At 37.6% G+C, this 15,001-nt stretch overlaps 1 protein-coding gene and 1 non-coding gene across 2 annotated transcripts; both read left to right on the top strand.

Moving 5' to 3' along the window:
- Positions 1-6,254: 6,254 nt before the first annotated feature.
- On the top strand, positions 6,255-13,706 carry LOC145764376 (regulator of nonsense transcripts 2-like). Its single transcript, XM_082575991.1, has one exon. It carries the CDS (start codon positions 6,255-6,257, stop codon positions 9,858-9,860), a length of 3,606 nt encoding a protein of 1,201 aa, XP_082432117.1. The 3' UTR covers positions 9,861-13,706.
- A 1,045-nt stretch (positions 13,707-14,751) lies between these two features.
- Trnae-uuc (transfer RNA glutamic acid (anticodon UUC)) lies at positions 14,752-14,823 on the top strand. Its single transcript has one exon. It is a non-coding gene; the product is annotated as a tRNA-Glu (tRNA).
- The last annotated feature ends 178 nt before the right edge of the window (positions 14,824-15,001 follow it).

Here is a 15,001-nt window from a genome sequence, read left to right as displayed (position 1 = left end):
GCCACACTCGGGGTTATCGCTACGTTCGACCTACCTTTAATTATTATAAACAAAACTCGACCAAAACACATGCTATGCGTCTGCGTTGGCTAGTGGTTGATGGACTGCGACTCTTTAAGCTAAGCACAACATAAAGTTTAGCAACGAACTAGATTTATTAGCATGAAACAAGACAAAAAGGTTTACTAAAAGGTATACTGTAAATGGAATGAAAATACTAACTTGATCATATGCTTGAAAATATATCTGTTGAAAGCAAAATCATTCATGTTTATATCAATTTAACAGCACGTCACCTTGCATAAATTTAAAAGTTGTTGACATCCGTAAACAGCCCTTAAAAAATAGTTACGGAGAGACGTTTGATTAAGTTTTCGACTTGACATTGCACCCTTTTTACTACAATATCGCAACTTATCGCTGACCAGCTTTCAAGTTTCAATTCGCTGTAATACGCCCGTTTTTGTGTTGCAGATGAAACAAAAGATGCGCATATTCTCCGCCTTTGATCGGGTTTCTATGGCAACGGTCGTGTGTGCGCCATGCAGTTCGTGCGAGTCCGTTGTTGTGTTGATTATGCCGCGTGTGCGCAATGCAGTTTGTACCAGCCCTTGTTGCGTTGGTTAGTGGTTACCTCGGGCCGAGACTTCAAGTTCATTTTCACAGCAATTCACTGCCGCGACAATTCTCTGCAGAGGTTTTGAATGGCGAAAGCGACATCGAGTCTGTTTGCAAGCGCATTAAGCTAAACGCACGCTGCGTCAACGTAGCAAATTATGTTGTTTTTGGATGCATTCAACATCTGATGACATTGAATCGACGCAAAATGGTAGATTTTTGCTATGTCTCAGGCAGCAAAATCAGTCATTTTTACATTGATTCAACGTCTGGCAGATTTTTTTTGTCTGGGGTGGGATTGTAGCATCGCTACTCGTTCTAGTGATTATTTAGCGCGAAGCTGTTGCGGTTTGCATTTAAAAATGTTTTCTTGCTGCCGATCGCTAGTTCATCTATTGTTTTATGTATCAATGCAGCATAAAAAGTTGCTCCCACGCAGAAATATGCGTGGGGGCCTGGCCCCCACGGCTTAGGCGCCTATGACTCTAACCCTTACCTTAACCCTGCCTAACTTTAATCTTAACTCTGATAACACCTGATTGTAACCATGGCACTAAGTGTGGAAAAATAGCCACTTCTTATTAAATTATTATGGTTGGAATATAGCATTTTGCCCATTTAGTGGCCTTGGGGTTAGGCTTAATAGCCTTGTGTAAGTATGTATTTTAGATGATTTTTCACTTCTTTGAATTTTTTAATATGAGGTGTCTATTTTTACACACTTGTTGCTATGGTTACAATCAGGTGTTGCCATAGTTAGGAATAAAGTTAGAACGGGTTAAGGTAAGGGTTAGAGTTAGGAATAAAGTTAGGGTAGCCTATTGATCTTTGCCCAGGACTAAAATAATTTCTAAAATACAAGTTTTTGTTTTCAACAGCTTTTAACTTTTCTCAAATTAGGGCAGAATTCCCTATCTGGTAACACTTTTGAGGCTATTATTACACTATATCGTGTAAATATAGACACAGCCTTTTTAATTAGACGGAATAATAATTTTGCCTTGCCGTATTTGACATTTGGTATGACTTCTTTGATTTTGGCTCTAACTTCTAAAAAAATTTTCACTGTGTGGTTTCTTGTTCTTCATGTGGTATTCTGCAAAAATCTCCCATTTGTAAAAGTTTGAACAATTACATCTACACTGCTGAACTAGTATTAATAAATTATACAATACGCAGTGGCTTTAGTTACGGTGCCATGTTAGCCATGGCATTTGAATCTATTGTCCCTTTGTTACGCCAGAATGAAGTTTACCTTTTCGTATCCTGTTCTTCAACAAGAGAAAATCTATATTAATAGATTTGAAATTTGGTTTCATTCTTTATTTAACTTGCATGACATCTCAGTATGAAGCTTTAGTGTGAAATGTTCCAAAGGAGCTTGGTTTGACACAGCATAATATAAGCTGTTTTTGGCAAACTTAATTTCAGATGCAACAATTGTTTTATCGCAGCTTGCATTTATCTGTACCGTATTTTTAATTGTTGGCTACTTTATGTTGTCACAATGTGCACCAACTGAAACCATAATTCTTTCATTCTAAGTTTTCCAATTCTGCCCATAGATAAGCAATGAAAGAATACTCCTTTGACGATTTTCTGATTAGTACAGCCGAGATTTATACAACAAACTACCATTTCAATGGCATAAAAACTCTCAAGCACAAAATTGTTCACTGTATATGATATATACATAGTCTACGCTACTTGTTTACTGTGTTTGTAAGCAAAATAGTAGACCTGGATCCATCCTCTTCAGTCATTGATATAACATTTTTTGACCAATCAAAACATCACTGTTTAAAAAGACTAGTCTGCTGCTATTCAGAGAACCTGTTTCCAAAAAATTCTAAAGATTTCTTATATCTCAAAGCGGCATCTGTTTATTCCAAGAAATTAGCTTATAATAAGGGTTAATCAAATAAAGGCTCAGCGAAAAAATACAACAGTTGTCAAACGGCGTTTCATGATTAACAATAGTGGTTAATCAAATGAAGTTTCAGTAAAAATTTCTCAACTAAAGTTCCTAAATATGTTAGGTATCGCTATAGCCGATAGCCTACCCACAAGATATCAGCTAATTTACATCTACCTCACTTTCTCAATAATAGTACCGTATTTTACGAACCATAAGGCGCACTTTAAATCCTTTTTTTTTCTCATGAATTGATCGTGCGCCTTATGGTCCAGGTCGCCTAATGTATGGATCAAGTGCGGTAGTGCTGTATTGCCTACAGTTACACTCAAAACCAGTACTGATACTACTATTATATATGGTCCGGTGCGCCTTATGGTCCGGTGCAGTGGTGCACCTTATGTATGAACAAAAACTGATCGAAGCAATTTATTGACAGTGCGCCTTATAGTCGGGTGCGCCTTATGGTCCGTAAAATACGGTAACTGAAACAATGACTTTCTCATTTGCATCTTGCATGGGTATTAGGGTGGTCCAAAGAAAATTTTTTTTCGTTTTTAAGTGCTCATTTATTTTTGAGCTCCAAATGGTTAAAAAGTTAAGTTCCCAAAGTTTCATAGTGATTCGTTCACTGTAAGTACTGCCTAGAATTTTTCATTTTTTCAAAAATCTCAACCTTAAACCATGCAAGAGGAAACAATATATATGCCATTTTTTCAGTACGAAATTTTTTATAGTCACTGTTCCCTATAAAGTAACTTAAATTAAAGGATGGATACTATAAACTACAAAGTAAAGATAACTATGAAGTAAAGAATTTTGCATATTTATACATGATTTTAACCCCAGTTTGGACAAAAATCATGCTTGTTTGAAACTTAGAAGGAACACTGTTTACAGTTCATAAAACGCTTCACAAACAACCATTATTGCTGATTATTAAACTTTTATTTTTGATTGATACCAGGATATTGTTTTCTGTGTCTTTCCACAACTTGAATAAACTGTTTTTGTGATTCATCCTGGGTCATCGACACATTGAAGTCGCCAAATAGTTTTCCAGCTTTTCCAGCAGAGTTGTTTACTACTTGATAGCCTTTGACGATATCTTTTGCCGCTTTATAGCTTTCCAGAGCATCCCACAGTTCAATATTTTGATGAAAAAAAATCAAGGCAAGCCATTTAATTTATTGAAAAATAACATAAATGATCTTGGCCATCCACCGTGCATGGTTGAAGGCACCTGGAAGCCGGAAGCGTACGCCACGCTGTGAGCTTTCTCCAAGGAAATTAGAGCAACTTTAATAAGCTCCCGATAATCATCCTTCGGTACTACTATTGAATGTAAAATGAAGAAATTTTACGTTTTTTTTTCTTGAAATCCGCGAGAGTGGTTTGCAAACAAGGATCATCACAAACTTCATAATGCATCTTTGTTGAGGCTTGACCACTTCTCCTTGAATCTTTTAAATGACGAAATGGTTAGAGCTGAAGATGAACCAGAGACAGCAGAAAATACATCACCGCATATAATTTCGTGTATGTGATGCCTACAGGCTAACCAAACCAGTTTACATTCCATTTCCCTTACCAGCAAGTGACAAGCTCCATTAATAAACCCAGCGTTTGAAGCTGTAGTGTCAAATGACATCCCAACAATCACATCATTCCAACTCCAATCTTCAACAGCCTCGAAAACACGCTTGGAAATCAGAGCCCATGTACCCCTTTCAACGTTCGAAACACCTAAAAGCTTTTCATCATTCTTACAGGTGGCGATTATTGTAATTCTATCTTCTTCTTCCTCATTCCCGTTTATTGATGGAACAATTTTTCCATCCCAATGAACCATAACTCCTTGCCATCCTTCAATGCTTCTTTTCAGCCACTCGGTTTTGTATTCTGGTTTGAGGACGATAGGTTTGAGGACTGCTATAGCAGCCAGCCTTTAAGAATGGATGAACTTCTAGTATCTGAGTGCCTTGGGAAGCACATTAATAGGTATCCACTATCCATCCGTATGTTTAATCGCGGGATGCTGCAATGCCTCATCCAGTGCGCGGCAAAATAATTTTCTCCTTACATTTGAGTTTGTTATAGTTTCATCATAAGTTATATACATTAATTTATTTATATGTACAATTGTACATTATCCTCCATGCATGATTATGCTATAAAATATGCAGTTGGTATACTTGCTCCTAGGTCTAAAATCCGACAAATATATAATTCAAAAAGATGGTGCATCGCTATTTGCTAGGTAGTACTAAGTATAAAAGCATAGGCTGGAAACTTTGGGAAAATGTTTTTTAGGGTACTGACATATCCAAATGAGCTATGAGCATCCAACCATCCATGCTACAGTAAACTTTAATTTTTCGTAAATGTTCTAAGTTGGACCACCCTACCAGGATGGATTACAAAAACAGTTTCTTCTCCAAGTTGTGGAAAGACACAGAAAACAATATCCTGGTATCAATAAAAAAACAAAAACTTTAATAATCTGCAATAATCGTTGTTTGTGAAGCGTTTTATGAATTGTAAACAGTGTTCCTTCTAAGTTTCAAACAAGCATGATTTTTGTCCAAATTGAGGTTAAAATCATGTACAAATATGCAAAATTCTTTATTTTATAGCCTAGTAATCTTTACTTTACTTTATGGTATCTATCCTTTAATTTAAATTACTTTATAGAGAACAGTGACAGTAAAAAAGTTTGTACTGAAAAAATGACATATATACTGTCTCGCATGGTTTAAGGTTGAGATTTCTGAAAACATGAAAAATTCTAGGCAGTACTTACAGTGAACGAATCACTATGAAACTTTGGGTACTTAACTTTTTGACCATTTGAAGCTCAAAAATAAATGAGCACATTAAAAATAAAAAAATAAAATTTTTTGGACCACCCTAATGGGTATGGGAATGTAAACAGACAAACCGCTTACTCAAATGATCCCTACAAATTCTCTAAATAAACAGAAATCATTGCTGGATTTAAGATATCACCGAATTGGTTTTCTCCAAAAAAGACTGTCTTGGAATTGGGTTTTTTCTGAATCAAACTCTCTTAATTGGATTCTCCACAATGAGCTATTCCGAAAAAAGGCTATATATTTCATAAAGATCTACAACTATAAAAGCATCTATTTTCGTTGCGGAGCAGTGTTAATGTAAACAATAAAGGTGTTTTGTCAGTAAATGAACAACTTGTTGTTTTCGCCTTTCAGATAGAGGCCAAATCTTAAACATGCTCGATTTTCTTCTCCACCAAATATCTCTGAAATTTTGTTTTTTTTATCAAAAGTTTTGAAATTTTTTCACTTTATTATGCAAGTTAACATAATTTATGATTAAAGATTACAAAATTTAAAAAGATTAATGGTTATAGGGGAATACCCATATTATTACAATATATACGATAATAATAATAAGTTTTTAATATGGAAAACTGTAATAATAATATTTATTTTATTTGCGATTATAATATATATTCTATATAAATATTATAATAAAATTGAGCAATTTTTTCCTGGAAGAGTTTTACAAAGTGAATGTTCTTTCAGTACAAACTTTGTTGACTAAATTGTTTTTAACTATCCATTAAATTCAAAACTAACTATTCTTTAATCCATAACTTTTCTTTGACCTAGAGTGTTGCTTTTAGTTTAGTGAAGCTTCATGCAATAAGCTATATTGTGAATGACCTAAAAGTTATAAAATGATCATTTCTAATGAGGAAACCAATGAAGAAGTGCCAGATGCAGCTAAAGAGAAAGATCAAGCACAACAACTGAAAAAGGAGGCAGAGGAGCGCCAAGAAAAGAAAGAGTTGCAACGAGCTGCAAATCAAAATGCGTCTGCCAATCGACCTGATGATAGCTTTTTTCGACAACTTGATTCAAGCTTGAAAAAAAATACAGCATTTGTGAAAAAGCTTAGCAAGTTTACTGAACAGCAACGGGATTCACTAAGCAATGAATTTCAGCAGTTGAATTTATCTAGGTATGTTCAAGAAGTTGTTTCTGCTCTCACTGAAGCTAAAATCAAAATGACTGATGTACTTTGTGCAGTGCATATTAGCTCACTCATGCACCAGCGTTACAGTGAGTTCTCTGCTTGTTTATACCAGGCTATAAAACGTATATTTCAAGCTAGAGCAGAAGATAAATCTGGCTTCTTAAACAATATTAGCAAGACTCGCACAGATTTTCGGTTTGTAGCTGAGCTTACAACCGCGGGTATTTTTACACCAAAAGAAGGACTAACTTTAATTCACAACCAACTTTGTGCAATTGTAGCCACCGATCGAGAGCATCATGACTTAATGTCTATTATTATCAGTCTTTGCAAATACAGTGGAGAAGATTTAGCTGGTTTAGTTTCCAGAAAATCTCGATTGTTAGCTGACAAATATGGCATTGAGCTTCCAAAAAGCATGGTTTTTAGTGCAGACAAACAAAAAATATTTTACAATGTGCTGATGGATTACTGGAATTCTGTCAAAAGTCATTTAATAGAAATGCACAAAGAAGTTCTTGCAATAGATCATAGGAATCGTCAAATTTTGCAAAACAAGGGTGAGCTTCATGAAGAAAAAAGCAAAGAATTCACTCTCAAGCAAGCAGCATATCAGAAACTATTGTTCAGTTCGAACAACTTGGCTGATCTATTGGATGTAGATTCACCGGATCTTCCAGAAAGTGAAATTGGTACTGCAGAAGAGCAATCGACTATCAACGTATATGGCCCAAATTCACAAAGCACTGAGTTGTTTGGTGAGCAGTCAATATGGGAAGACGAAGATCAACAATCTTTCTATACTAATCTTCTTGACTTAAAAGTTATCATACCTGCAATCTTGTTTAAGCCTTCAGGTGGTAAAGGCTCTAAGAAATCTGATCAGAGACCTAAGAAAACAACTGGTCAGCCTGAAACAAAGCCATCTGGTCCTCGGCAGGCAAGCAAAGCAGAGATGGCTGCTGAAGAGATTGAAGGTGATCTAGTGGATTTAGATGTGGAAGAACTGAATGAATCTGAAAGGTTGGCGATTGAAGAAGCAGCATTGGCTCGAGCTGCATCAAGAACTGCTGTTGCAGATCAAGAAGAAGCTGATGTTGATGAAGACAATTTGCCTACAGAAGATGAAGTTGAAGAAGAGGATGTGAATGTTGGTGCCAGTGCCAAAACTATGCTTGACAATTTTATCCTGTCTCTTAAAGATTTTATTAATAGAGATTTAGTTGACAAGGCAACACAAGACTTTTGCATGAATATGAATACAAAAGTTAACAGAAAGAAATTGGCTCGTGCTTTGTTTAATGTTCATAGATCCAGGCTTGATTTGCTGCCATTTTACTCTCGACTAGCTGCTACTTTGCATACTTGTGTTCCTGATGTTGCAGAGCATCTGGTTCTAATGTTGTTCAGAGATTTTCGATTCCATATTAGAAAGAAGGATCAAATTCACATTGAAAGCAAAGTAAAAACAGTCAGATTTATAGGAGAGATGACGAAATTTGGAATGATACCCCCAACAGACACTTTAAACTGTTTGAAACTGCTGGTCTTAGAATTTTCACCTCATGCCATCGAAATGGCTTGCGCATTGCTGGAAACCTGTGGCCGCTTTCTTTTACGTTCACCTGGCTCGCATCTTCGGGCTAAAGTTCTTGTAGAACAGCTAATAAGAAAGCGTACGGCAAAGGCTCTTGATCAAAGATATTCTACTATGATCGATAATGCCTGGTACGCTTGCGATCCTCCGAAAACAGAAACTGTTGTTTTCAAGCCACGGCCCCCTTTACACGAGTATATTCGCAAATTGATTTTTCGTGACCTCAGCAAAAGTACGGTTGAAAAGGTCATACGCCAAATGAGAAAAATGCCTTGGAACGAACCTGACACCCACGCCTACATTGTTAAATGTTTATCCCAATCTTGGAATCTGAAGTTCAACAACGTTCAGTGTTTAGCCAGCCTAATAGCTGGTTTGGTTGGATATCGAGATGACATTGGACATAATGTTGTTGATGATGTTTTGGAGGAAATACGAGTTGGGATGGAGATCAACCATCCACGGTACAATCAACGTCGCTTTAGCAATGTCAAATTTCTTGGTGAACTATACAACTATCGCATGCTGGAATCGACAGTCATTTTCAATGTTTTGTACTCTTTTGTTACCTTCGGAGTAACTTACGATGTTGATCAACCGTGTGTTTTGGATCCTCCAGAAAATTTATTTCGAATTCGCTTGGTATGCTTACTTCTTGAGACGTGTGGCCAGTACTTTGACAGAGGTTCAAGCAAAAAGAAACTGGATTATTTTCTGTCGTACTTTCAAAGATACATGTGGTTTAAAAAATCGCACCCTGTCTGGAGTAAAAAGGAAGATGGAAGCGCGGATAATGAAGAAGTCACAGGTGCATCTAGATTTCCCGTCGAAGTCGATTATTTGGTACAGGATACTGTGGAACCACTTCGACCCAAACTACAGCTGGCTACTTCCCTTCAAATGGCACTGGATTATGTTGCTGATGTTGAAAAGGAAGTTTTCGTCAAACTGAACAAAGTGTTGTCACAAGAACAGATTCATGGACTTGGTGATTATTCTCAGCAAAGTGAACCAGGTGGGCCATTATCTTCGATTCCTGAAAACGAAGAAACACAGCATCCTGTAATTCCAAGGCAAACAAATGAAGAGACATTGATCGCTCAGTCTGAAGAAAGTGAAGAAGAAAATGAGTGGGAAGAGTCTGATGACGAATCTTCCAAACCGGTGCAAGAAGAAAACTCAAACGAGACAGAAACTGACGATACTATTACTGTTGTTAACAAAGTCAAGCACATGGAGTGCGCCGAAGATGACGAATTCAAAAGCGCGTTCGATGCGATGCTAGCTGACAGCATACAAGGCCGCAAGCAAACCCAAGTAATTCAACAAGATATGACTGTTCCTGTCAATGTTCACAAGACCATTCTTCAACAGCAATCGATCCAGCAAGACCATACCATCAAGTTTGCGTTGCTTACAAAGAAAGGCAACAAACCAACATTACGACCGCTAAGGATCCCTGTATCCGAGCAACTGGCGGCTGGCTTGCGCGACCGAACAGAAGCAGAGGAGAAACGAAAACAGGAACTTAAAAAAATAACTTTATCCATCAACGAGCGCCAAGTGGAAGAAGAGCAACACCAAATCGACACTTCCTTCTCAAAAACACCACCTGCCAATCTGAATAGAGAGCGCCGGCCAAAATACCAACCCCCCAAGGGCGCTCCAAACGCTGATTTGATCTTTAGCTCTGGAGGCAGAAGACGGTGATACGAACGCTGATGCACTGAAGACTTTATAGGTTTTCTGTGTTTGATAAGTGGCTTTAAGTGGGCCTGGACATTGGGTTCGTGGTTACCTGGTGAAGCAAGAAAAGTGTTTTTAATTTGAAAAAGAGATTGTCTGACAATTTTACCATAAATGTCGGTCAAGCGGTACCGGATCTGAAATAAATGGGAAGGTGCCACGGTTCCATTCAAATGAACTCAATGAATCACAGAGGTGAAGACCTGTGGTGTAGCTTAGCGGACCCCCTTAACTTCTACTTCGTATTTCTATCAAAAGTACATTTTCGTAATCTGTGGGACACCTGATTAAAAATGTCCCCTAGGTTCGCCAGCAAATCAGCCTTTTTTTCATATTGATTTAACGTAATCAGGCGTTGATTAAATGTAAAGAACTGATTTGCTAGCGAACAAAATCAGCGCATGGTTGCCGAAATTCCTTGATTAAACATACCGTATTTACAAAAAACGAGTCTATCGCATGTTCTGTTTATTCATCCGATGCTGTTCCAATGTAATAGGATGTTTAATCCGCCGAGTTTACTGGTTACATTCCAGGATGCCATCACAACACGATGATGTAGGGGAAGGTCGGGACCTGCGAGCCACTTTTTTCTTTTAGATGCATATCTTCTACGTTTCTCAATATTTTTCTCTAAAAATTGGCTTTGCAATGCCTTGTAGTGCTACCTACTCTACAGCAAAAGCACAAGTTATTATTTCAACGAATGTTTAATTTACGCTCAAAAACATAAACACGCGCCAGGCTACTATCACAGGCACTTGTCATGGCTTGTAGGTCCCAACACAAAGTGACTCAAGGCTCCCTACCTGATCGTTCAGAAATGAAACAACAGCTGAAAAAAAACTTACATTGCTATCTAAAAAACTTTCAGCTTAATCTCATCATAAATACATCACCTACCACTACAAAAAAGTTCATGAACATTTCTTGCATAACAAATGAGTTATTTTAAAACACATTCAGCCAAAAAAAATTACTTTTTTAACCCAAAACCTATAAATCCTCTTTGCACCTTCATTTTTAGTACAATTTTGACCAAAGGATTGTGGGAAAGTTATCCAAGCATAAAAAATATAATGACGTCAAAAAATGCAAAAAGAGTACTTTATATTAAAAAAACGGGGGTGTATTATGGCTCCCACCATGATCATGGGTCCCGACCTTCCCCTAGTGCAAGGGTCTTAAACTCACATTGCTTTGAAGGCCAAATGAACACTTGTAAATTAACCCGAGAGCTGCCATACACGTCAAGAAGTCAATAGAAAATAATATTGTAAGAACATACCAGGAACGTTAGATCGCAAGAAAAAGTAGGAAGAACATGAAAATGGAAAAACACTGTACGAATTCAAAAAAAAACGAAAAAGAAAAACCGAAAAAAACACAAGTGAAACGACGGATCTGGAGAGTAAAAATGTAGCAATCAACTTTCGAAAGCGCGGAAAAAACTAAACCCTTGAAGAACTGACGCAAGCGTGTTGAGACCTTTGATGTACGGTAGTGTAACAAGTTGGAAATTAGTTCCGCAATTTTAGAACAGTGATGTTTGGTGTAAAAGCATTGCGTGGTGTATCTTGGCGTAATAATAGCTTACGCGTAAAAACGCCTATTAGTACTAGCATAAAGCGATAATTTGCCTTCTCATATGTGCCTGTGTCTCGTTGATGTCAATCTAACTGAAACAGCCACTTAATGCTCGGCAAGTTATAAAGGTAATTGCTGTTAGTCTGCATGAAAAAGTCGTGTAGTGTCCTACTCTTTAATTCATTTATTTCTTTTATTTGCTGGCAAGGGTCTGAACTACATCCTGAATTATAAAGGTGGTCTTTCTGTAGTGACAATACTAATTTCGTAAAATCTTTGCATTGAAGAAGTTTTTCTTCTGTGTGTCAGATATCTGGGTTTGCATTACGTTTGTAGTCGTTTGTTTTATTTAAAAAAAAGTTTTGCTGCGGCACGTAGAGTATGTGGCAATTATATTCAATTTTATGCTAAAAGTTTACACGTTGCAGGTTTAGATTTTGTCAATAGTTTGATCTAGCTTAAAATCGATTGTAGCCTATGTTTTTTGCTTTCAACTGGATCTGAATTTAATCCAATTATTACGATGGCAGGCCTTTAAGTTCCTTTATTTTTTCGGCGACCAAACACGGCCTGCCAGAGCTTCTTCTAAGCGGCCAAATTCTGTCACCTGGAAGCCAAAATAAAAAAAATCCGTTCACAATTCGTGTTTTCAAAAATCCGTTGATGGATACCGTGTTTTTGCATTTTCTCAATTAATAACAAAAACAAGGCCCTGAAACATAGTTGCAGTTATAAAATACACTGCTTCTCAAGTAGGTTTAAAGTTTGTATCCATCGACGACCTGCAAAACTTTTATCAGCAATCTTTCTCATCGGCGTGTGAGATGCCTTGACTTGTGTTGGCTTGCGACCAAATATGGCCCACCGGCGCGATAGTTTCTGAGGTCATTTAAACGACTTTTTGGGCGTCCATGGCCGTCTGGAGCTTAGAGGCCTGCAATGATTAACTGTGTCATTTTAAGTGTTTTTGATGACTTGGTTCATAAATATTCTGTAAGTTTCATGTTATGGCATCGTTTATATCATTGCAACAAAAATGCTGGTTTTACTACGCAGTGCAATTGTGGCTCGTATACAAGTGCAAGCCTGTGTTGTATATCATACTGTGTCCAATAGGGGTGATCAACTGGTCTTCTGTTGTATTTAATTTTAAGGTTTATAGAAATATACGGTGAACCGCCACAGGTAGGTACTTGCTGTCCGGTATATAAAATCATGAGACAATATTATGTATTGTCTCATGATTTGACATGACATGAGACCTGAAAAGCAACAACATTTTTTGACAATTTAAAATTATTTAAATTCTTTTTCCAGCCATAGATTAGGAGTGATGTTTGTGCATGTCAGTTTTTGCACTTGGAGTAAAGCAGAACAGGAAAGGCATGTTTAAATGCCGCCAGTCAAGTGCTTGAGTCATCACACCGCTTAGCCTACTATCTTTTTCACAGTTAGGCTACCTGTAGATATGAACCCCGTCATGAGCTCTCACTGGTCGATCAAGTTGCATTTGGTTGTACTTTTTGTTGAGCTTCATAAAATTTTTCGAGAATATTTTATTAGCTACCACGTCTACCGATGCTGCTTGACTTACTTGCCTCGTGCATGTTTAGCCATGGCTACTTGGAGGTGCGGCCTGAGTCGTCACATTTTTCTGCTGTGTGACTAAAATTTTTTAAGATTTTTTTTGTTGTTGAAGCAGTAAAAACTGAGAAAACGTAGGCTGAGTTTAAAAAAACGTTCAATCAGACCGTTAGCAAGCGGCTAACAGATTGAAATCAAATCGTGTTTGTTTTTCAAAGCCTGGTGATGTGAAAAATCAATTTGTCACCTGGAGAAGGCAGTATAAAAGACATTAAAATATTACTTTAGAAAATTTCATTCAGGCAGTTATCAAAGATGGCAAAATCTGAAAAAGTTTGCATTGCAGAATGTAACAAATTAGGCCGTATATCTAGACAGCCATGGTTTAGCTCACAAAAATTATATGAGTGGGTTAACATTTTTTTGTTTCTAGATTCTTGCTTTCTGTGGTTTACACGAAACCGAATGTAGGCTATTCCCAGGGGATAAATGCAGTTTTGAGCACCATTGGTATCGAGCTGACTGCTTTGCAAAATGCAACCTTGATGCCAATTGTACTTTTTTGGCAAGCCATATTTTTCTTGGGTGCCCTGTATTTTGTTGATTGCATATGTGTGTTCTAATAAAATTATCTGAGTTACAGTAGGTTATAATTATGTTTTTGAGTGGTCCGTGGTGGTTTTCCATATACCACTAATATTGGTTTTACTCTTTCTGACAGCGATTCACAACCTCTTCGTCGATGTCTTCAAAAATTTGCTTTACTCTGATGTTGGCCCCGACAAAACCCTGTCTTGGTGCACGACGTAAAGCGGAAACTAAGATAGCCTTTGCCAACCTCTGTGACTGAGAATTGAGATTAAACTTTGAAGCCTTCTTAAGTATGCACTTTGCAAAACTGCCAGGATTAAGTTTTCAGTCAGGTTTTCTCTGTCAGAAGATAAAGATTGCCTGGTTGGTTGGCTTTGAATCTCTATCCTCGGACTGACAAAGCCTTAATAGGTTATTCCTGGTAGTTTCGCATACGTGTAGAGCAGTAGAGGCTCTTGACGCAGGGCCGGTTACCGAGATTGACAGAGTAAAACTTCCGATTGTTAAAGTCTTGTTGCTGGCGAATTATTCCATCCATTAGATGCCGCTGAATGGAGAGCAGTCCTTGACGTGCGTTGCTCAAGCGCACACCCCAGAGTCGAACCAGCGCCGCTTAATCTTGAAGCTTCTTCGTTCCAGAAGTCAGGCGCTAACCGACTAAAAGCTATCGGGACTAAACAGATGGGATGTCATACGCGTGCAAGCTGATCTTAACTTCGCGCAAGATGCATTGTAAGCGATTGTTTGTAGTGTCGTTTCCAACAAATACGATAAACTAACTTTTGTCGATTGTAAGCAGCTTAGTAGCCTAGTTGATAAAATAAACAAGTAGGCTACAGTAAAACGTGTTCTTGAATATGCATTTCAAATCCCTGTTTGCTTTTGAAAATGAACTTGCATGGCCTTTAACAACATAGAAAGAAACTCATAAATGTAAAAAAAACTGTACATTCATATCTAGACTCATCTAACTGGCCTAACACTATCCTTGAAAAATAGAACTGACAATGGCTGATAGGTCAATGTCACATTTTTTCTAACTGTAGCCTGATATTGCTTTTAATAGTGTCGATCAATTCTTTCACAAAGCGTCTCCTACATGGTCTAGTGGTTAGGATTCCTGGCTTTCACCCAGGCGGCCCGGGTTCGATTCCCGGTGTAGGAACCAATTTTTTGTATAATTTTAGCTTGCCACGCGAAAAATCCGAGTTAGATTCAACTTCGAAAAGCAACTTCAAGTACCGCGGTAGCCTATGCGAAATTGTCAGGATTAAGTTCTCAAAATAGCCTTATCAGCCCGAAAAAGGAATAAGATTTAAATAAGCCTGGTCGTTTCATTTTTA

This window comes from Aplidium turbinatum, chromosome 2 (assembly GCF_918807975.1).
Source record: "Aplidium turbinatum chromosome 2, kaAplTurb1.1, whole genome shotgun sequence".
Lineage (NCBI taxonomy): Eukaryota > Metazoa > Chordata > Ascidiacea > Aplousobranchia > Polyclinidae > Aplidium > Aplidium turbinatum.
The sequence above is the reverse complement of the archived record's forward strand: the minus strand, read 5'-3'. Positions and strand labels throughout refer to the sequence as shown.

Coding starts and splice junctions, on each gene's coding strand:
- LOC145764376 (XM_082575991.1), top strand. CDS start 6,255: ATGATCATTTCTAATGAGGAAACCAATGAAGAAGTGCCAGATGCAGCT.